The 21,749-nt window shown below is 40.1% G+C and overlaps 1 protein-coding gene across 5 annotated transcripts in view; it reads left to right on the forward strand.

Moving 5' to 3' along the window:
• cep112 (centrosomal protein 112) overlaps nt 1–21,749 on the forward strand; it is a 133,248-nt gene that overhangs the window by 82,678 nt on the left and 28,821 nt on the right. For 4 of the 5 annotated variants that reach the window (XM_023348408.1, XM_023348411.1, XM_023348412.1 and 1 more), the window contains 2 exons: nt 6,398–6,460; nt 10,788–10,937. In XM_023348408.1, the coding sequence (XP_023204176.1) occupies nt 6,398–6,460; nt 10,788–10,937 (213 nt within the window). The remainder of the gene's footprint in view (nt 1–6,397; nt 6,461–10,787; nt 10,938–21,749) is intronic. The other variant, XM_023348410.1, reaches the window with a different exon arrangement.

The raw sequence follows: 21,749 nt of genomic DNA on the forward strand, positions 1-21,749 counted from the left end.
GTATGTTGTGTTGTGCATTTTTGTACATGTACGCATGCTCAGACCTACGTCAGCCTATTTGTCTGTTCGGCACGCCAATACAGCCCAACGGCAGAGAAAAAGAAAGGGAGAAGTAGAGAGTGAGTCAGCCAGCAGATGAAAGAGTCAGAGTAAAAGCTCTGCTGTCCCAAAAAAAAAAAACATTACAGCTCCCTTGCTCACTTTTTGAAGTCATCCAAGAGGAGGGAGGGAAGCGACACACTTTCTCAATCGCATTAAGACATGGCGTCAGGCAGCTCCCATCATGTTGCACGCTACAGATTACACTTTGGTTTGAAGTGGAGTTTTAACTGGGACATGATGCTTTTTTTTTTTTTTTGCGTTGACTTCCAAATTCCTCTCAAATGCAGCCTGCATCTGAACATCAGGACTGTTACTGATCAAAGCCTGGATGGGGATATAAATGGATAGAAAGTGAGGTCGACCTGCTCTGAAAACCAGATACCCTGAATATCATCAGGCTCAAGTCATCATTCATTGGCTGTTTGAATAAAAATACTGCATATGGTTTACCAGAAAGCCTGACTGTGACATATTTTTAAATGTCTGACCACCTGCTTGTGTTTAAACATCTGATTCAGCAGCGTTTAATGCATCTATCATACTTTCTCCCTTGACCTTGTAGTGCAGGTTAGATTTCACGTCCTTTCACTCTGATGGAAATGGGTTTAATTGGTTTTCTGACAACAAGAAGTAGCGCTGTATAATCACTGAACATTTGCTATGTGTTGGAGCATTTTGATGTATGTTTATCCGTGTACTCCTGCTTGTGTTCGTGATGCATTATTTCTGTACTCACGATGAAGCACTGACACTGAGCAGCATGCATGAAGCAAATCACTACTGACAGGCATTGATGGCAAACTGTGAAATGCAAAATAAAGCCTCTTGTCATTACAGCACCAACTCCCCTCACTTGCACAGAGTCTGAAAGATGCACGGGCAAAGACGGAGATGATTACAGACAAACGAGTAAATAACATCTCCCCAGCTCTTCCTCGCAAGCAGATTGAACTCAAATCGTTATGAGAGACGTGTGCGGTGAACAGAGAGCCATTTTCAGCGCTTACAAACACAGCTGCCACTGGAAACGTTTGGTGGAGCACAGAAAATTACCTTTTTTAGCCTGACTTTTTTATGGTTTTACAAAGACTAACAACATAAATCAAATCTCTAGTATACAACATGCAGCTTGTTGTAACCAGGGTGAAACAACACCAATTAAGAGTGCGTTTTATGACACATTGTGGCCTTTTTGACTTTGTGAATAAAACTGAGTTGTAAATAAAACCGAATGAAATTACGGAACCTTTGGCAGCAAAGCTGCAACGATCAAGAACTTTTAAGGTACATTTCTATGAGTTATTGGAAGGATTATGTACGAATATGCAGACATTTTATAGTTTGGCAGAAATTCAGCATTGAAGCATGAGTTTCCAGGTGTGAAAATGACCTTTAACCTTGGTGATCAGCTTTGTATATTATGCAGGTGTGTATACATATAACCCATCAGTGTTTCGTGACAGGGGTCAGCCTTTTACAATCCCAGCCGAATATGTTCACATACTGGAATCCACTAAACGTTTCCTGGAGAAACGGGATTTAGCTGGCTTTAGATCTTTATGCAGTAACAAAAGCACAGATGTATTTGATGGATTCACACTATTAATATCACAAAAAAGTCGTCACCCTTTTTTGAATTTGATCATGTTAAAAGGTAACATGTTTCCTGGAGAGTAAATTGCATTGATCCTGAGCTATAGTTTTATTACTGACAGAGTGAAACCTATTAATCAGCAATCTGAACTTGTAGTAATTAGTATTATTGTTATCTTAAGACAATGCCCCAGGTATTGGCACACTTGATAATAACATGTCAGGGAACAATATTGAACCAGTTTTGTCTGTTCTCTGCTCCAGAATGCTGCGTAGCTACATGATTGTAAACCTGCAGAGCAAAATCTTTGCAGAAAAAGTCTCTCTCTTTTAGTTCTCAACAGGGATTTAACATATGTGACTGTTTGAGTTGATTGCTTAGAAGTTTAGATCCTTTCCACCTCCTTTGGAAAGGAGGTGGAAGCTAGTTTGAGTTAGCAAGATATTTTTTTCCATCCTCATACTGTTGCGTTCTTCAATATGCCATGTTGAAGAGTGCAACAGTGACTGTTTGAGTCACATGTGACTGAGTCACATGTGATTCTTCAATATGCCATGTTGTACATGGTTAATGTTAATTGTTCTGTATATGTCACAAAGATTGCAAAAATGAAGACGTACTCAAAATATTGTATTAATATTGATGGTTCCTTGAGAGGCTACAGATGAAAAATAGCCTTTATAATTAACAGTGACACATTTTTAATGTGCAATGTCCCTTCTGAAATACATAAACAATAATAAGTAAGCATAATGTATCTGTCAAACTTTTAAAAAAAATCAAATTTCAATACCTTTACAGGATCAGAAAAGTGGTACAAATTCCTGGTCACACAGTTCAATAAAAATGTTGTAATTATGGAATTAATCTTTAAAACCAGTCTTTATAGGTTCTGCAGTTCCAGCACAAGATAAGCTCAATTAAAAAGCTGCTTTTGTCACCTAGAGCAAGTATAACTTTATCTTTGTTTTCAGTGTCTCCTACTTGACATATGGGTCATGTTTTGCCCCTGTTGACTTTTGTTCAGTTTGTTGAACTGCCAGCTTAATTATTTTTAGTTTATTTTGATGTATTGTATTCCATGTCTTGCCTGGAATACCATTTTGCAAGTGGCACACATAAAAATTTCCAGACAATTAATTTCTAAAAAAAAAATGGCTGTAAGTACAGAGGAACCAAAATGACAGACAGTAGACCAGTAAGACGGATTGTTAGTTGAGTTTGATCTAGAGCTCTGATTGTTTGTAGGTGTCTGAGATTGGATTGAGACATCCTTATAGTTTACATGCCAGGATGTCTGCTAATGTCAGGTTTCCTCTGGACCTGATACAAAAAGTCTTTTTAATCTGTAACTCACTTTCATATTGTAAAAAAGCAATAAAGGATGTATGAATAAATGTAAAAAATTTGGATGCTGATTAAGTTTAGGGTTGAGTTTCTTACATTTTTGAACAAGTGTGAAAAAATTAACTTTTGCTCTGCCAGCACTTTTGTTTCCCTTAGCTCTTTTTTTTTAGTGATTTAATACTCGCAATATAGATAATCATTGTGAAGGAGACTTTCTGGGAGTGACTTGCACACATAACGATTGTAATGAGATCGCATCACGTACATTCTCTCTGTGTGGGGTCTTTAGTACAATTTTCTGTACTAAAGAAAATAACCCTCTTATGTTTTTAGAGTTTCTGTTATGTTTTTAGAGTTTATCTTTAAGTCACAGTAAAAACTAATCAATTAGAAATTAAAGATTAGACACATTTGGCAAAAAAAAAAAAAGCCAAGTATAAGCAAAGTTCTTCTAGATATACTTTTTTTTGTGTGTATGTGTTTTTTCATGAAGTCAACCACCAGAGTCAACACTACAGAAAAATTCTTCCCTGCTTTTAGCAGCGATTCAATGGAGTGTTCCTGGAATGCACACCTTGAGCAAGCATGTATTTCTAAATGGCCATAGATCAAAGTCAGGCTTTCTGTTTGTCCATTATCTGTGTTTGAGCAACTGTGACTTGTGTGTCTTTAAGCGTGTTAGAGAAAGTTGTCACTCTGCGTTCTGCCACTCCTGTCCCAGTCTTTGTGTTGAGTGTCCTTTTGTCGGGGGGTGCGTGTGTGTGTGTTTGGCCTGGCTCCCACTGCAGATTATTAATTAAGTTCTGGTAAGCGGTGCATGCCTTGCCTTCAGATCTACTTCCACTCTCTTTAACACGCACACACATCCACAAGGTATCTGTACACACACTCATACTTCAAAGCAGCTGCACTCCACACCGCTAGGATTAAGAGGCGATTGAAGAGCCTGATACAGCCTCAAAGTGCCTTCAGCACAAAAATGCCTTTGGCAGGGCACAGGTAGACTCTTTGAAAATTCTTACAGACTCGCACACATATGGCTGGACTTTTAATTTAGCTTTGTTTTTCGCAGTCCAGCGGGGCCTTTTTTATTTTCCTCACATGTTCCATCTACATCTCAGTCTACTTTCAGCCATTTCTTAATGTGTATTTCAAGGCTCGGCTCTATAATGCTTGATGTTGTACAGTGCTTTCTGCTGCCTTCCCTTGGGTGTCTGTAAGTAAAGGGAATAGTTTAGTAGCTGCCTCTTTATGTTTTTATGAAACATCTGAGACTGTTTGCGTGTCAGTATGGCAGTGTGTCTGTGAATGTGTTTAGATGTGAAGCCAAGTCATTTACAGTACAGCAAACATCTTATTAATTCACAACCAACTGCGGTGATGATGAGGTACAACTTTGACTCCTCATCCACATTATGCCTTATTTTTTGCTGTAAACGAGACAACAAAGCTACTGTCTGAGTGAAACGGTTAAGAAATATTGTCCTGCAAAATTGTCTTACAAACTGACAACCCTGATTTTATTCAGTAAAGCTGTAGTGCTGCCACAGTCAAAGAAGACAACAAATACATTAGATGTAAGGAATAAGAGCCCCATTTGCACCTCCTCTTTCCCACATGCACAGTTCCTTTTCTCCTCTTTTCTACACCCTTCTTTGTCCTCCCCGCTCTCATCAGGTGCAGCAGGGCCTCTGGGGACAAGCGGGGCCGCCACTCAAAGAATCCTGGCGCAGGAAGACAGGTCCGTGTCCTTGGTGACGGCTCTGTGTATCCGTGGTGACAGGTGTGTCCGTTCAGAGCGGACGGCGGTGTTTGTCAGGAAGTGTTTGGATTGGGTGCAGAGGCCGAACGCAGCTTAGGTGTTGATGGCTGTGAGGGGTGTGTTCAATGGAGCAGTGTTTGCTCATGAATTGTCTGTCAGGGACTCTCAGGATATGACAAAGAGTGTTTGTCTTAAAATTGAAAAAAGCCATAAATTATTAGTGATTTAAAGAAATGTTAACTTTTTTATATAATTTAACAACTAAATCAAAAGATGTATTTGCCTTTGTTTTTCAATGCTGATAATAAGCCGTTTTATTACACATCTTACTGGTATAAAAAGAGCCTTTGATGCACCATCTATAGGCATAACATATTATAAATGAAAAAAATTGGATTGTTTCTCTAACAAAACATGAATATATCAAATCAGTATATGGCCTTGATTAGAAACATAAAAAATGGACAAAGTGAGTACTCTTACCTTAAATATCTCATTGTGTAAAAAACATTGGAGTCCTTTTTGAAACAATTATAAATGTGGCTTTAGGGGATGTACCAACCTAGGGCAAACTGAAGTGGCCACAGGTGTTTGGTTTTTTTGCATAAAGTTTCAGAAAGAAGGTCATGGTTTTTACTTTTTATGACTGTCCTGTCTTTACAAAACTGTTGTTCACGGATTGTCTCAGTGACTGACATTCTGCACTTTATGAACTCGAGTTCAAACTGAAGACTTTCCTATTGCTTGTTTCTTCTTGCTTTGCTGTTGTGTTACACCTAGATGTTTTAATTTAGAGGTCCAAGCATAACATTCCTTTTCTGCAGCTTATCTACTTTCCCTACTGCCTTGTTTGTTTCTTTCATGCGTTTTTTTTTTTCTTCTTGATTTTGGACATTGAAATATCTACTCTTAACATGAACTACAAGCAAAGGAAATGGAACAGTAATGAAGTCTGCCCTTTTAAATAAGAGTTGGAAATCTCAATTCTACATTGATACACCTTCTTTTCTTAGATCATTGTAAACAACTTGATGGTTGGCAGAAGATCAGCACTCGCTTAACATCAATTCACTGTGTTGAGTCCTGAAGCTTTTCTCGATCATCCCTTTCTTTTTCTCCTCAGTGGTTAATTGGCAGCAACATTTAATTCACCCCTCCAACACCCCCTTTCTTGTTAAGTGATGGATTGTTGGTTGGAGATCAAAAGGGACTGGTGCCCTCTGGGCACCATGACCATCACTACCTTCTGGCACACATAGGCGTTAAGGCTGGAGCACTGCCAAGGGGCCACAGGGACACACTGCCAACAGACAGAGGTCAACACTACTGTGTGTGTGTGTGTGTGTGTGTGTGTGTGTGTGTGTGTGTGTGTGTGTGTGTGTGTGTGTGTGTGTGTGTGTGTGTGTGTGTGTGTGTGTGTGTGTGTGTGTGTGTATGTGAGAGAGAGGGTTGGTTGGGAGGGTGACGTGCCTCTGTGCACTTCCTAACAGAAGATTGAATTTCACCTCTCAGTTGTGTCTCTTTGTGTCCCTCCATCCACCTGTCTGCATATCTCTTTCTCACACCCGTCTCTCTCTTCTTTCTTGTTGCAGACCAACAGCAGGTTGAAGCAGATTGAAAAGGAGTACAGTCAAAAGCTTGCCAAGTCTGCCCAGGTAATCAGTTTCTTTTCTCCCGCCTTATTCTGCCCCTTCTTTCATTTAATATTTCCCTTTTCCACCCAACTTTGTCACAGAACTCACTGATAGGGGGCAGGGGGGAGAAAGGTGAGGAATTTTTACCTGCAGCATTTTCCCCTCTGGCCTCAAGGAAAAGCAAAATGTTCAAAAGTTAAAAAAAAAAAAAAAAAATCCACACACCTACAAAAGTAGCTTAAATTATAGCAAATTTTCATTAAAGAATTTAGTAGAAAACTGAGATATTTTTTCATAAATATAATTATTCTTTACACACATTAATGGGTAAATAAATTGTTGGTTTTCAGTTTATTCATCTTCTTACAAGCAGGGGGCAGACTATCAGAAATTCACATAATGGAGATTTTCTTGGTAAATATAGCACTATGTATGCCCGATTTTCCTCACTCCTTTGTTTCTCGTCTGTCATGACGATAGTTCATAGTCTCTCTGTGACCATTAGCATCTTGCACACTATTAACACTGCTAGAATGAAGTGCAGAGAGGCCTCATCCAACGGGCTAAATATACTCTTGGCATGCAAAGAATGAATTCCTGACACTTGGAACGACTAACAAATATTTCTCTGCAAACATTTCTTTGTGGCATTGTTACTGCCTAGACCTAAACAGTGATGATGATATATTTCAAATATTCTTCCAAGTTGCTTTATTTAAAGTATCCACACTTCAGGATACCTGGGAATTCAACAGGCTAAAGTGAGCTACACAATGTTTCAGGATATAATTTAACTTTATTTGCAAGTGAATTTTACTCCTGGAAGATTCATCAGAACAGGTACAGCCCATTTATTCTCTCATACTGATAGCTAAGACGGGGTTTTTGGTGTAGCTCACTTGATGATGGAGACCCTTTTATCCTAAATGGCTCAATGAGTGTTGCTTGGCTCTGATTGTGGTTGTAGTTCATTTTGTGTCTGAGAAATTACTCATACATTGAGATGCTCATTTATAAGTTTTATGTGTTCTGATCTACGTAGACCCTATCTGAGTTCTATCTGCAATGCTAATTTCTGACCAACAGAATTCACTCACAGAATCCAAATTTGATTTGACCAATTTAGCATCAGACAAGACCTCATATCCACTCAGTTGCTATATAATAATAATAATAATAATAATAATAATAATAATAATAATAATAATACATTTTATTTCAAAGGCGCCTTTCTGGCACTCAAGGACACCGTACAAAGAGCGAAAAGTAACAAAAACAATAAAATAACACACATGACCAGTTGAGAGGTCAAATAAAAGGTTTCTGCTCTTTTTGTCTAGCATAATCAAAAGGCAAACAATAATGGATAAAATTATTGAATGGAAAAGACTGTGCACAAAAAACGTATATGGGTTGAACTTTTTTACAGGGAAGCATGAGGGCACCAATGTCACTGTGTGGTTAGCATTGCTAGCTAGCATGACATCATTTTCCGTGTGGATGCCCTCAAGAATCTAGATTACCAGCTCAACTGAGATGAAAATATAGAAATTACAGTGTTCTTTTAAAAAGCTACTTACAGTTTTTTGTGTTTCTGTTATTTTTAAACACTTTGCTGAGACAAAAAAAACATCTTCTTTCTTCAGTAACATCCACACTATCAGTCAGGGCAGATGAAGTTGAAAATCCTCCAGTTCTAGTCACCAGTAGATGACTTCTCCAAGTGTAAAAGATGTATGCATCCCAGTTTGTGTCATGTAATGTTTTGTGTGTTGGTGAAAGAAAGCAGTAGAAAAACTGTATCCAAAACTCACAAAAACTTGACCATTTGAATCCTTTACTACCTTCAGCCTCTGATATTATTGAAACCACATTGGAGAAAACAAGAGCATCCCAGTTCTCCACGTTCTAGCCCAGGGCTGTGGTGGCTCAGGTTGCTGTAGCCGCCTTATTCCTGCAACATTTTGCAGTGCTTTCTTTATATCGCCAGAGCCTCCATACTTGATCACCCCAAACATCTGTTTAAGTCTTTTTCTCTCTTTCTTATATTTTTATAGTGTTCCTTGTCCTCTGATCCCCGTTTACTGCATCTCCTTCACCTTTATTCCCCTCCTGTCGACCCGAACCTGCACTTGTTTTTTGGAGCCATGTGTTTGCCATTAGGACATGTCACCTCAGCCCATTTAAGTTCAGGGTAATTCTTCTCTCCAAGCAGAACTATTGCTTCCTTTAAAAAATTTTCCATTCAGCAAAAATGCTTTGGGAAGTTCAAGCACTTTTCCCTTCGCCGGCTTAAAGATCTAAAACACCCTTAAGTACTGTTTACACAACAGAAGAAAAAGGTTTTCGTCTTGATTATGTCGAGGTAAAATATTACAACCATTTGACCATAATTGCACCTTGTTCCTCAAAGAGAGGATTCAAAGGGGGTGGGTGTTGTTGTTTTTTTTTTCTTCCCACCTGTAAATCCCTCCTCTACTCCCCTACCTGTACACACAAACACGCACACACATTTTGGGTTGGCTGGCAAAAGCTCCAAGTTGAAAGCCAGGTTGACAAGCAGATGTTGTGAAAGAACGGTAGCTTATTAAGTTACACAATGCTCGACTTCAAAAGAAGTCGAATGCTGTGTGAAAGTTCAGTCATGTTTGGCCGCTTCGGTGACGAAGTGTGCCACCGCAAACGAGCAATAAGTGATTAATCCTCTGTTTTGGGAGCAAAAAGCTGGCACATGTTTAACAAACACGCTGTGATATTAAAGAAAAGTCTTTGTGTGAAAGATTTGAAGCATGCTATAAAGAGAATAGTGATAAGACGCATGGTTTTTGCAATAATACTAAGACGCTTGATTAATTCAGAGTGTTTTTTAGCGCTTCATCAGCTTTGTTTTAAAATGTAAAGGTGGAGCCTTGAGGTTTTTCAGCCCTCCCCTTGGGACAACTCAGTCAAATGTAAACAAGACGTCTTTGAAACTCAAAGGATAACCCCAGTTGTTAACCCCATAGTGACTGACAGGGGGGCATTGCTCATGAGCTCAGCTGCATGGCTAATAGCCCAATTAAAAGCATACCATACCGTACATTATCCTAGGGGGAATAAAGACACAGTAGATACAGCAGTATATGTTACGTGCTTGAGCGCACACAACCATCTCTCATGCATATTTCGTCTTTTCACTTTTGTCTCCCCTTTTTGCTCATTCGTACACACACACAGACTTACCTAATTAACGTCTCTCAGATTCAGCCGTGTGTGTTAAGCACCTCACTGAGAGTGCTCCTCCTGGGTGACCTGTGAACTAAACAGGGCTGCACTCTTTCTCGCTGCTTAATGATGAGGTTATAGTGGGTGGTATTGGATGAGAGACCATTACTTTATCCCTGACCATCCACAGAGGGAGTTGGGAGGCTGTGGAGGGGGGCCCAGTGGACGAGAGCTGAAAATTCATGTGCAAATATAGCTAATTATTTTTATTTTTTATTTTTGAAGAACAATGCAAGGTCTTTAACAATATTAGTATCTGTGAGCTAATTCTATAACAAATTTTTGTATTTCTTGAGTTTACTGGGGCTCTGTTAAGAGTGCCACTTGTGCCTGGGATTGGAAGACCCACAGCCGTAAGGATGATAATAATTACACTAATAATAATTCCTGAGTGGAGAAATGTTGCTACCATTATATTGTGCTATTTGTTGCTTTAATGTGGTTTCATACAGTAATATTAATCTACATTTCACCGTTGCTCCACCCTCATCATCGCCATCTCTCTGTGAGTGACCTGTAGAGGCTTACCTGCCATACTCCCACACAGCCAACAGATTCCAGCAGGCCTAGTCCCCCGATGTGTGAACATGGTAAACAATTATCCGTCTAGCCCAGAGCTAGCTCCAGAACCACCGCAGAGCTCCCCTCCTCTTCCCCCATTCTCCTCTTTCTTTCACCCACTCTCGTCTTTCCTCATCTTCTCCCGAACTGCGGCTTAAATAGAATGTTAATTTGGACGGGAGATTTTCAAAGACGAGCCACTTCCTTTTCATCTTAGCGTGCACCACAAGTTCACCAACACAAAGTCGACGAGCTCTTAGAGAAGGAAGTTGTTGTTTTTTTTAACTCTCTTTCCCCTTTTCTCTTTCTATTCTTTGTCTCCTGTCTTGTCTCTAAAAAGACATGAGATCGGTAAGAAAAAAGCTGCCTTTCAAGGTGACTGCTCGCCATTCAGATTCTGTTTTTAAAGTGAAATGTTTGTTATGAGAGCTGCCTGACTAGTTCAACGTTGACTCCTTCGTTCAGGTTTGTGGAGTCCCAAGTAAAATCATGACGTTTTTTTGTTCTCCCCCTTTTTTGCCAGCTGATTGCAGAGCTGCAGACGTCGGTATGTGACTCTAAAGAAGAGGCTGTTCGCCTGAAGCAGGCGATGGAGAAGCAGCTGAAGGAGGTCAATGCTCGGTGGGACGAAGAGAGACAGGCAATTACCCACGATGCCGAGCAGGCCAACAAGGTTTGTGCTGGCAACTTCTTCGCAGTAGTGTCTGATCTAGAGATATCTCAATCAGGATATTTTCTTACTAATGAAATGAAATGACATCAGATTTAGATAGTGCTTTTCAACTCTCAAAACAAAGATGCTTTACAATAAAATCAGTCATTTCCATTGCCACACACATTCTCATACTGATGATGCAAGTTACTGGATTATATTCACAACTGCCCTGGGGCAGCATGACATAATACAGATTAAGTACCATTTTTGGACATTTGCAGAGACTGAGCCCTAATCTGATACTACATTAAATTAATTAAATTCATGACATTCCCTCCACCGTTTCTTGTTTGTATCCTTCCTTAAATCCTTTCCTGTGTCTACCTTTTCCTTTCTCCTCTTTCTGCCTGTCTTCATTTTTTACTGAACTCTTTGTTTTATCCCATATGCCCTTCTTTTCCTTTCTCTCTTTCTTTCCTGAATTTTTCACTCATTTTCTCTATCTTTGTCATTTCTGAGTTGTCCTTCATGTATCTCGCTTCATTTATTTATTCCCTGTGCCCTTCCTTCCTTCTTTCCCTTCTGACTTTTACTTGATTTTTCATCTCTTTTTCTCTTTCTCATGCCTTTCTTTCTTTTCTTCTGTCCTTCATAGTGTCCTTTCTTTCTTCTGTACTTCAATGCATCCTTCATGTGTCTTTCCTTTCTTGTATCCTTCTCTTTTTTGTAGTTTTGTTTCTTTCTTTCCTCATTTCTTTTTCTCCTTTCATCTTTATTTTCTAATTTCTTATGCCATTTTTCTCTTCCTTGTTTTTGTCCTTTATTGTATTCTTCTTTTCTCTCGTCTCTTCTTTCTCACTTTGTTTCTGTGTCTTAATCCCTTACTCGATTCCTTCCTTCATCATGTCCTTCCTTCTTGTCATCATGTTCTTCCTCATTTTTCGGTCTGTAGCTTTTTCTATATTTCCTTAACTGTGAAAATCATTGTGAATTTTGAAAAAAAAGCTATTGTTAGACAAAACAATATTTTTGCGAAACAGGTTTTTAAGCAGAAAAATAATGTGAAATGCAGCTTTTCAAGCCAGACACATGCAAAATGCAACTGACTTCATGGCTTGCTAATTGTGCAACAGCAGGTATTAGGGTTTGAATTTCATCAAGTAATACTGATACTTGTTCTGTTTGGGTTTAGGGTTGCATCAGAGCATCCCTAAATTTATCAAATAAAAAGTGCAAAGTGTAGCTGTGTGCTTCTTCTCTTTGTTGTTTTAAGCTAAATAAATTTATCAGCTCATCAGAAACGTCCATAATCTTTTAAAAGAATATATTATCATTGTGTGAATGGTTTCATTAACATAAATCTGAATAGTTCTGCAAGTCAGCTTTCTCGTAACCCAAGTTGACACCTTCTAGGTGTTGCTTCTTGTGTTTTCATATATACAGCTGTGGACATTTACCCTCAACTGTGTCAAGTAGGGGGTTGTCTGCAAACTTCATTCTGTAAGAGAAAAGTCCTGTCTGGGTTTGACTTTAATAGAGTAGACACGGGTCGCTGTTCTTTTGTTAAAGCCCACTCACTGTTTGCATGTGCTTTGTCATTTTTATGGCTAGTTTCAAACTCCAGAGTGTCTTTAAGTGTCTGAGTGAACGTTATATATCCCCCTGCTGCATGCCATGCTTTGATCATCATTGTCACTCTGTTTTACAGTTTAACTTCACAGTCGGACTTCAGTCTTATAGGCTGTGATTGTTTATGTCTTAAAATACAACCTAATTCACCTTTTAAAATGTATAGACAAAGCAGCAACCAAATTAGTTTTTGGACATAAGGTCCTTTATTGTGCATAAAGCAGGCTGGAAGACAGTTGCACTGGCAGTTGATTGGGTGTGGCTCCCTAAATAAAGAGTTGTTGTGTCTGGTCTGGGATCAGTACATGTTTCCAAACACAACTTAGTCTGTTTGTGGCCGCAGCTGCCTTGTACAGGAAGAAGGCAGGTTTGTGAGCCGACTCTTAAATCTTTGCTCCTTGTCCAGAGTTTACTTTTTTCCCACAACCTTTCATTTTACTCCATAACAGAAAGTAACTACCATATACCACACATAGGGAAAGCTTCTGTTTTAATCTAAGTATGTATAAATGCAAAGGATTCATCAGAAAAGCATTATTCTGTGACAGCCAGAGGCAATTGCATGTTGAAGTATAAAATCACAAATTTGACAGATTTTCAAATTCAAAAATTTGTTTAGATGTAATTAGTGTAGCTTCTGTAACTTTATTTAATTGATGACAGTCAAAAAACTATATAGACACCCTATTCAGTTTTTTTTAAAATTACAAACAGCGGTTCTGGTCAGAAGTTTACATGGCCTCATCATAAACATAAATGTCAATAACTATAGAGACCTCTGGCTTCCCTGGCTTTTTGGAAAACATTCAGATCGATGCCATTCCAGAAGCCTGTTTTGATTTGTGTGTTCTGAAACATTTGTAAACTTGGGTTCAAATTTCAGCCATATGGCTTTTTTTTATTATTTAAAGATTAGGTATTTGGAGGTAAGATGCTTTTGAGCCAGTTGCAGCATTGTTGCTATGCAGTTAGAAACCAATTTATCAGTATTTTATTTGCCAGGCAACAGTGATTTTACTTTGCAGTGAGCCAAACCCAAGCCGGGGTACATCATCAAGATATATATTCCTATCATACTGTTAGTTTGAAAGCCTTTCCATTATGCTCAATTAAATTCTGCTGGGGCATATTGGGTTCACCAGTTTCCTGCATAACACTCAGCACATACTCGTTTTGGTCTGTAACTCACAGTTTTTATCATTGCACCCACTTTATGCTATGTACCAGTACCTCCGGCTGCAAAACTCTTAGTTTTCTGCCATCACCATGCTTGACACTTTCAGCAGATGTTTGTGTTGCAATACTTAGATTGAGGATTACACACTTGGGAAATGAGATGAGCGGTTGCACGAGTTACATTGTTTGCCATGCCAACTAAGGCCAACTGAACACATTGTACTGTTGAGCAAATTCTTGTGATTCTGACACTTGAAGGGATTACCAGACATACCAGTTGATGGCAGTAATCCACCGATTTATTGTGAAAATGTTGAGAGGAAAAAAGGATGAGGAGGAAAAGGTAAAAAAAATGTAGATGACAGTCAGCTGGCTGCCGATGTTGTCTTCGTCTTTTGATATTTCTGTCTTCTACCCTGTTTTTTATTGGCTGTAACACATGCTTGCAATTGTATCACTAATCAACTCCCATTGTGTTTGGTAGACTGCTCACTAAGGTCAGTTTTATTGCTTTTTCTCACATTTGCAGATATTTTTCTTTATCCTTCACACCAGGGCTAACTAGGTAGGCTGGCTGACCCCTATCTGTGCAGACTGATGCAAACTTTACCAAATTGGAATTCACTGGAAAATATCAGCAAACAAAAGCATTTTGGTGTGTCAGTATATTGAGGTGCAGGTGGTCTTAGGTTTTGAACATCCTAATAAGTTTTTTCTCCATTTAAAAAAAACCCTTATGGTAGAGGTGGGCAACTTGAAGGCACTTTTAGATTTGTCCCACGTCCTTCTAAATACACCAAATGACTAAATTATCTCTATAGTATGTAGACAACTTCTCCAGTGTCCTGCAAATAACTTGATCATTTGAGTCTAGCTATTGAGAAACGATTACTTGCTGAAATAGTGGAAGTTTAAAATTTTATGCAATTGCTAACATTTGGCCATGACATATGTAGTGCGCCAGTTCGACGCTATGAAGCTTACCTGAAATTGTCTGCTCTGTAAGCTAGCATCCTCCAATTTGAAAAGAGAAGTGCTGAGCCAAACAAGATGGCAGTTGATGTTGGTTCAGTATTTGGAAGCTTGACCAACGTGCACTGAACAGCTTTTTTCACTTCCTCCACTGCCATTGCAGGAATTACATGCAGACTACAATTCTAAAACAGCACAGAAAATCAACGTCATTGTTCACACTCTTATTGCTTATAGTCTACACTGACGCAACACACACATTTTGTCCTTTCTGTCATGAGCTGTTACATTTCTCTTGGCATCAGTGTTATGAGCAGACAACAGCTTTCATTATCTGTGTCTTCATTATAACGATCCCCTTGTGTTAAACACCAGCTAATGAGATTCCAATTAATGCTTGAATAATTTAGTGAAGCCCAGACATATGTGTGGTGGGAGAGAGGGTGTTGATTTAACCTAACAGGTAATAAAGAGAGAAAATAAGGAAGTTACAGAAAGATTTAAAGCGTCAAGAGCTAAAGGAAAGAGGCGAGGTGACAAACAGCGTTTGAGACTAAAGACAGGGGGGAAAGAGCAATGAAGGGATAGAGGAAGTGTAGAAGTTGAGACAAAAGGTGGGGAAAGAAAGGAGCGGCGGAGAGCTGTCAGTGGGCCATCGGAGTTAGTGTGTCGCCTGCTGACATTGTTTCCACGCTGCTCACTTCAAAGGCCTCGGATTATGAAGAGAGCGAGGGGCTTCAGACAATAGCAGGGGAAGAAAATAACATCAAAGTTAGCCGCACATTTGAATTGGGATAATCCCGAAACAGTTGCTCTGAATGCATGCTGCACTGGATCAGATGTCCTTTTTTCCCCCTCTCTTTAGCAGCCCCATTCTGTCGTTTCTAGCCTGAATTTAGCTCCCTCTGTGGCTCTGCTGCTCCTGGACCTCTTAAATGTGGGTGTTAGCTGCACAGACCTTTGCGCATCATTAAAGCCCTTTTTAGTTAATCGGCAGTAAAGTTAAGTATGCTCATTATCTTAGTTTTTTGTATGCGTAATGTTATTACTGGAGGAACACATTTATTTTTATAGTTATTGCAACGGTTTTCTTGTCTTACAGACTATTACATTTTTGAATGGTCTGTTCATTCATAAGTATTATGATCATATAGAATATTCCTCTGGAATTCTGTTGGGAATACAGGAACAAAAATATGCACATACAGTTGAAACTAGATATTTACATACACCAAATAAAAAGGCACATGCATCGTTTTTCTCTCTCTCTGAAGTTAAATGAGACCAAACTTATCTTGTTCTAGGTTAGTTAGAATTACCTAAATTATTTCCATATGTTAAACCCCAGGAAACCTAGTGAAAACATTTTTTTTCTGTGAATTCAAAAGTTTCCATATAAAATGATTACTTTCTCTTTTAACAAGGAGGGAGAGCTCAGCTGATCAAGTGAAGGCTTTTCATGTGAAACCTCTGATTGGTTAACTGACACATTTGAATTGGAGGCACACCTGTGGATGTATTTTAAGGCCACACCTCAAACACACTGCTGTTTAACACAATTGGAAAGGCAAAAGAAATCAGCCAAGATCTCAGGAAGAGAATTGTGGAGCTGCACAAGTCTGATTCATCCGTGGGAACAATTTCCAGATGCTAGATCTGGATCATAATGTTAAAGCTTGGGTGCAGATTGGTCTGCCAAATCCAGTGTTGGCTTTGTTGGCAAAAGGACAACAAAGTCAATGTTTTGGTGTGGCCATCAAAAGGGCACATTTTGTGTATATCCGTAATCTTAAACCGTGTTTTTATTCACGCGAGAAAGACAAAAACACAGCATCCACAATTGACGTCTGTCCTGTCAACATGTTAACTTTCAGTTGTGTGCAGCTGGAATCCTTTTTCTTAATTGCAAATGCAACATTTATACACGGTGTCCTGCGACAGAAAGCGTTGAAATAAACACAAAATGACTGATCATTATCCTGCTGAAACAAATGAATCCAAAATGCTAAGCACTCTCCATCTATTAAAACCAAAGTACCATTTCTTTACTAGGGCCATTACGTGGGATAAATACCCTCCCTGATAATGTGTTTTGGCCCATGTAGTAGATGCTGCCTAGATTGTAAAGTGTACTCAACAAGACACATCCTGTTTGGTTGGCAGTTTTAATTGTTGTCTGATTTCAGTAACTGGTGTCCCCACATGTTTTTTTCTCTTCATCTGATAAAGAAAAAGTTTATATGCTGGTTCTTTGATAACATGTTTCAGGTTTTAATGACTATCTTCACAGATAGCCTTTCTACTTATTCATGCATATAGAGTATGAGTGTGCATACGCCATACCTCACTGAACTGAAGCCGACATTAGCCTGCCAAGAGTAAGGTACACACACAAACACCTTGTGTCTTTTCTCTGGCACACCCTATCTTTCCAACACTGTATCTCCGAACTCTTTCTGTCTCAAACTCTGTTTCTGCACTCACATTCACAAGCACACGCACTCACCTCGCCCTGCCAAAAGGAAGAGGTGGCTGGTGAATAAACAATGGCACTCCGCCCATAGTGTCACCCGCCTGGGCTTTGATCAGCACTGCTGTTCCTGCTCCCCACAGCAGTGCTTCCTGTCTTTCTACCTGCTGAATCTTTTCCATGCACGCACGCAAACATATTCACACGCTCCCACCTATAGCCCAGTCTTTGTGGGCCCACATGCAGCCTCCCCAGTTTTCTCCTAACTCAGGTCCTCAAGTCTTTATCTGTCTATGTCTTTCACACAACAGGCCTTTGAGTTAGTGCCCTTTTCTGGGCACTGTTGCATTCTTGAGCATACACCTTCACACAGTCTGTGTCACACACCCACATAGGAAGACAGACTTTTGATCCCAGCACATCCAGCAGCAACTTCTGCAACGAGTCAAAGAGAAGGTCCTGGTCCTCTGGGTGAAATGACAGTAGACACGTTACATAATGCAACAGTGACCATTGTCTCCCTGTGTTTGAGGATGAGAGGGAATATATAAGGTGTGCTGTTGCTTGTGCACTACACAGTGTGGTCTTTGTCAAACTCAGTCGATGTAGTCTTTGTGAACTAGTTGCTGGGCTTTTGTGCATGCGTAATATTAACAGGAGGTCCTGTGCACACACATTGAGCCACACAAACATGCGCACTTTAGCAGTGGCTAGTTGTAGCAGCTGCAGTTCATCTGTAGTTGTGTAGTTATATATGCATTAGTTTCTGAGAGGGTTGAAAGGATGACTTTGCCTGTGGGAAGGAATGGCAGCACTGGATCAAGAACAGGTGTGCTGGATCCTCCCTGCTGCAAAGGCAAAGAGCTGCTTCAAACATTTTGTGTACGCAAGCGTGCATTTGTCCGCTCCCCCCACCATTCCAGTGTGCATCCACGTCCTTCAAAACAACCGCCAGATCTTTGCGTCAACCTTGAGCCGAGCGCTTGTTTACTAAAGTTTCTCAGTCATCTGTGTTTCTGTGGCTTTGTTCTTGTTTTGCTTTTGTGAATGAGCACAAATGTGTGACAGTGTGAATTTATATTTAGTGCTGTTATGCGAATTTCACCACATTAGTGAAGCCTTGTGTGTTTGTATGTCATGGAAAATGTCCTTCATTTAATGTGGACTACAGCAGAAAATGCTAGAGAGGTTAGTGGTTTTGCACATGTTTACCCTGCGTTTGACAGATTTTGTCTACATATATATCATGACCTTGCCAAATATGATATCAAAACAGTACTTTATGTATTATAGAGGATATGAAGATGCATGTGGTTCAATTCATTGTGATGATTTAAGGGCAATAAAGTGACCAGACTGCAGCTCCAAGGTGGAGCCTCCCTCTTTAATAAAAGGTATTAATTAGCATAATTTATTCCCAAGGCAATATTGCAGAAGACATACAATGTTATCTTTCTGTGATCATTAAAACCACATGGCCGGAGCTACTTTGGAAATTTCTTGTGGTTCACAGCAGTTCATCCAGATCTGTAACCTGAACATGTACAGAAACTTTACAATGCTCTTTTGGTGTGTCTTCTTCTAGAATGGACAGAAAAAAAGCATGTTTTGTTTTCAGAAAAAAATCAGTCCAGGGTGCTTTAGAGAAACTGCTCATCAGTTTGCATGTGCAAAAGTTGAGACAGTGAAAGGTGTAAAAGTCAGCTTCTGTGATGGTAAGAAGGTACATCGGAGCCATGTGTTGATATTTTGAAGACACATCACCCAAGGTAATGTCTACTCCCAAGAGGTGCTTGGTTATTTCAGCAGACAACCTCATCCCGCATCACTTACAGGTTCATTGTAGCCTTACAGACACAGAGTACATGTTGTTCAGCTGGGACTGCCTGCAGTACAAATTTGTTGAAAATGTTGGCTGCATCTTGAAAAGTGGAGAGTCAGACACAACAATGACCACCTAGCTCCTGAAATATGGTTTTCAATATTCAGGTAACATGCTTTTTTTTTTTTTGTGAAACTGCAGCAAATTGATCAAATTTGGCATCTCGAAAAATTGAACACTGTAATGAAAGCAAAATGTGAATACAACAGAGCGATGAACAAACCTAGCGGTGATTAGAATTGGACGATTTTAAACTTGATCTTCCAGATCGACGATCAGCTGTTTGAAAACAAAAATTCGTCATAAATAATTAATACAGTCTTCTCCTGACAAAACCTCTCTTTACTGTGAAAGTCGCTACAAAGAAGAAAAGACTCAAACAAATGAGGTGTGAGAAACTTCTAGAAATTTCTCACACATTTATTGCAGGAAAGATTAACAGGAAGGTGAATGTATTACAGCACCTAACTTTTTCTATCTGTAGTAAAACTTATTGAATTTTATGAAGTTGTGGAAATAGCTTATTAGGTAAGGATCTAACTCCAACTGTAATAACCGGGCTCATCATGCTACGCCACTTCTATATTCATTTTTGTTTATCTGCAGAGCTGCGCAATGTGGCCTCTTTCTCTCTCTGGACTAGATTTTGAAGTATAGAGAACTGAAAACATTTAGTCATGCTCACTCACTTTGAATAATTTAGTTGAATTGATCAATCAGCCAATAGATATTTAATCAGTATCCCTAATCTCAGTCCATTTTTCCCATATGCAAAATTATTCTCTGCAAATGTTTTGCATGTGCGTGCAACTCAACGCATGTGCATTGCATCGTCAGCTGATTGATTACTTTTCCGGCTCTGTGGAGTGTTTGATCCTCATATCAGAGAGGGAGGAAATAAGGGAGGGATTACATTCCAGGACGCTACAAGGGAACGTGGGAAGTGGAACAGCTCATGGAGGCCTTCATCTTCTGGCGAACAAAAGTCAGGAATTAGTCACTAACCTGGAGTTTTTAAACATGCAGTTATGTTTGAAACTTGAGCTGAGCTTAACAGTTGTTTAGCATTATACCATTTGATAAACAGAATATATTCATAAGTGCCGACACACAAATACGCAGGAAAACACAACAGGCATATGGCACATATTTTCTAGTTGTTTCCTATTCTCTTTCTACCGTAGCTCGCAGCAGCTGAAAGTTAGAGTACAGAATGTTCCCCCTGTGGGCATAACTCATTTGCAGCATGTCTTCATTAGCGCCGCATTTGTCTCAGCACTTTCATCAGCACTCCCAAAGACGCCTCCGTAGCTGTGCCATGCATGTGTTTGGCGTTTCGCAGTTCGGGAAGGTTCCAGGTGCCGTCGCAGCGTACCTTCTCACTCGACTCGTGAGCAGGAAAACTGCTGTAAAGCATCAAAGAGCTGCAAAGGCAAGTCAATTCACACCAATATCTGAGTTACATTTCAGAGGGGCTGTCGTGGTCGACTTGCTAAACTACATGTTTTTATTACTACACACAGGCAGACAAGACAGCAAAGCAAAAGCAAAAGTTTCTCTTCTCAAACACCTCATGAGGGAGACCTCTCCTCCTCCTCCTACTCTTTCTCTTCCACCTCCTCCTCCTACTGCTTCTTTCTTCTTTACCTTTCCCCACAATCCTTTGATAAAAGTGCGGATAAAAGAGAGACTGTGCTCATCTCTCTGACCATCCATCTCTCCTTGAGGTTAGCACCTCTTTTATTATTTACTATTAGATCAGTAGCCATATGTGCACACAAAGCCTTGTTCTACTGAAGCTGGTGTCTGTGTGGGCTCTTCAGCTTTGTATATGTATGTCTGTGTGTATCTGCCTCATCCTTTGCTTTTCTGTGTGTGTGTATGTGTGTGTCCTTGGCTGGAGGCGGTGCAATGTGAGGTTTTTGCTGCTGTCTGAAGTCGTCCAGCCTCAGTGTCATTAGAGGATCTCTTTAATCCAGACTTTGGGAGAAACGTCTGACAGCACGCTGCAAATAGAAAGGCCCCCGCCGCACATGAAGAGCAGCTCGGCTCCTAACAAAACAGCAAGTTTAAAGAGGCCCCTGGCCTTTTTTCCTCCTCCCATCGTTCCCTCCCTTCTTTCTTCCTTTGCCGTTTTCTCCTGCCCTCTGTTGCTTTCGATTCACCCTGGGGAAACATGCTTGCCTTATCTGTGCAGGAGGACCACCCAGGAAAGAATGACTCAGGCATTGCTGCGTCTGTGTGCGTGTGTGTGTGCGTGCGCCGCACAATAACCATGCACTGATTTGACTGAGCGCGGCGCTCGCATTTTTAGAACTTGTGCTGTTAATATTGATGCGTGCCTATACCTGCATGAATCCCTCTAAGCAGTGTTTGTCAGTGCTTGTGTGCACGTGTGCCCCGCTGCTCCTTTTGAGGTGAAAGTTTGGAATGAAAGAGAGGCTGAGGCCCGATTGTTGATGGAGAGGCAGGGGAGAGAGAAAGAGAGCGAGACCTTCAAGCCTCCCGACTGTGAAACTGCAAGGCAGGAGTATGCCGCTGACCCAACCTCTGCAAGCCAGCCACATGCTTTTTCTCTTTCCCCTTCGTCTCCCGCTATTTTTTTCTCTCCTCAAATTCTTGATGCTTCTCATTTTCACCTTTCGAAACTTTCTTTCCCCCTTCTGATTCAGTCACATGTCTCTTTATTTTCCTACGGCTT

Source organism: Xiphophorus maculatus, chromosome 16 (genome assembly GCF_002775205.1).
Source record: "Xiphophorus maculatus strain JP 163 A chromosome 16, X_maculatus-5.0-male, whole genome shotgun sequence".
Taxonomy (NCBI): Eukaryota; Metazoa; Chordata; class Actinopteri; order Cyprinodontiformes; family Poeciliidae; genus Xiphophorus; species Xiphophorus maculatus.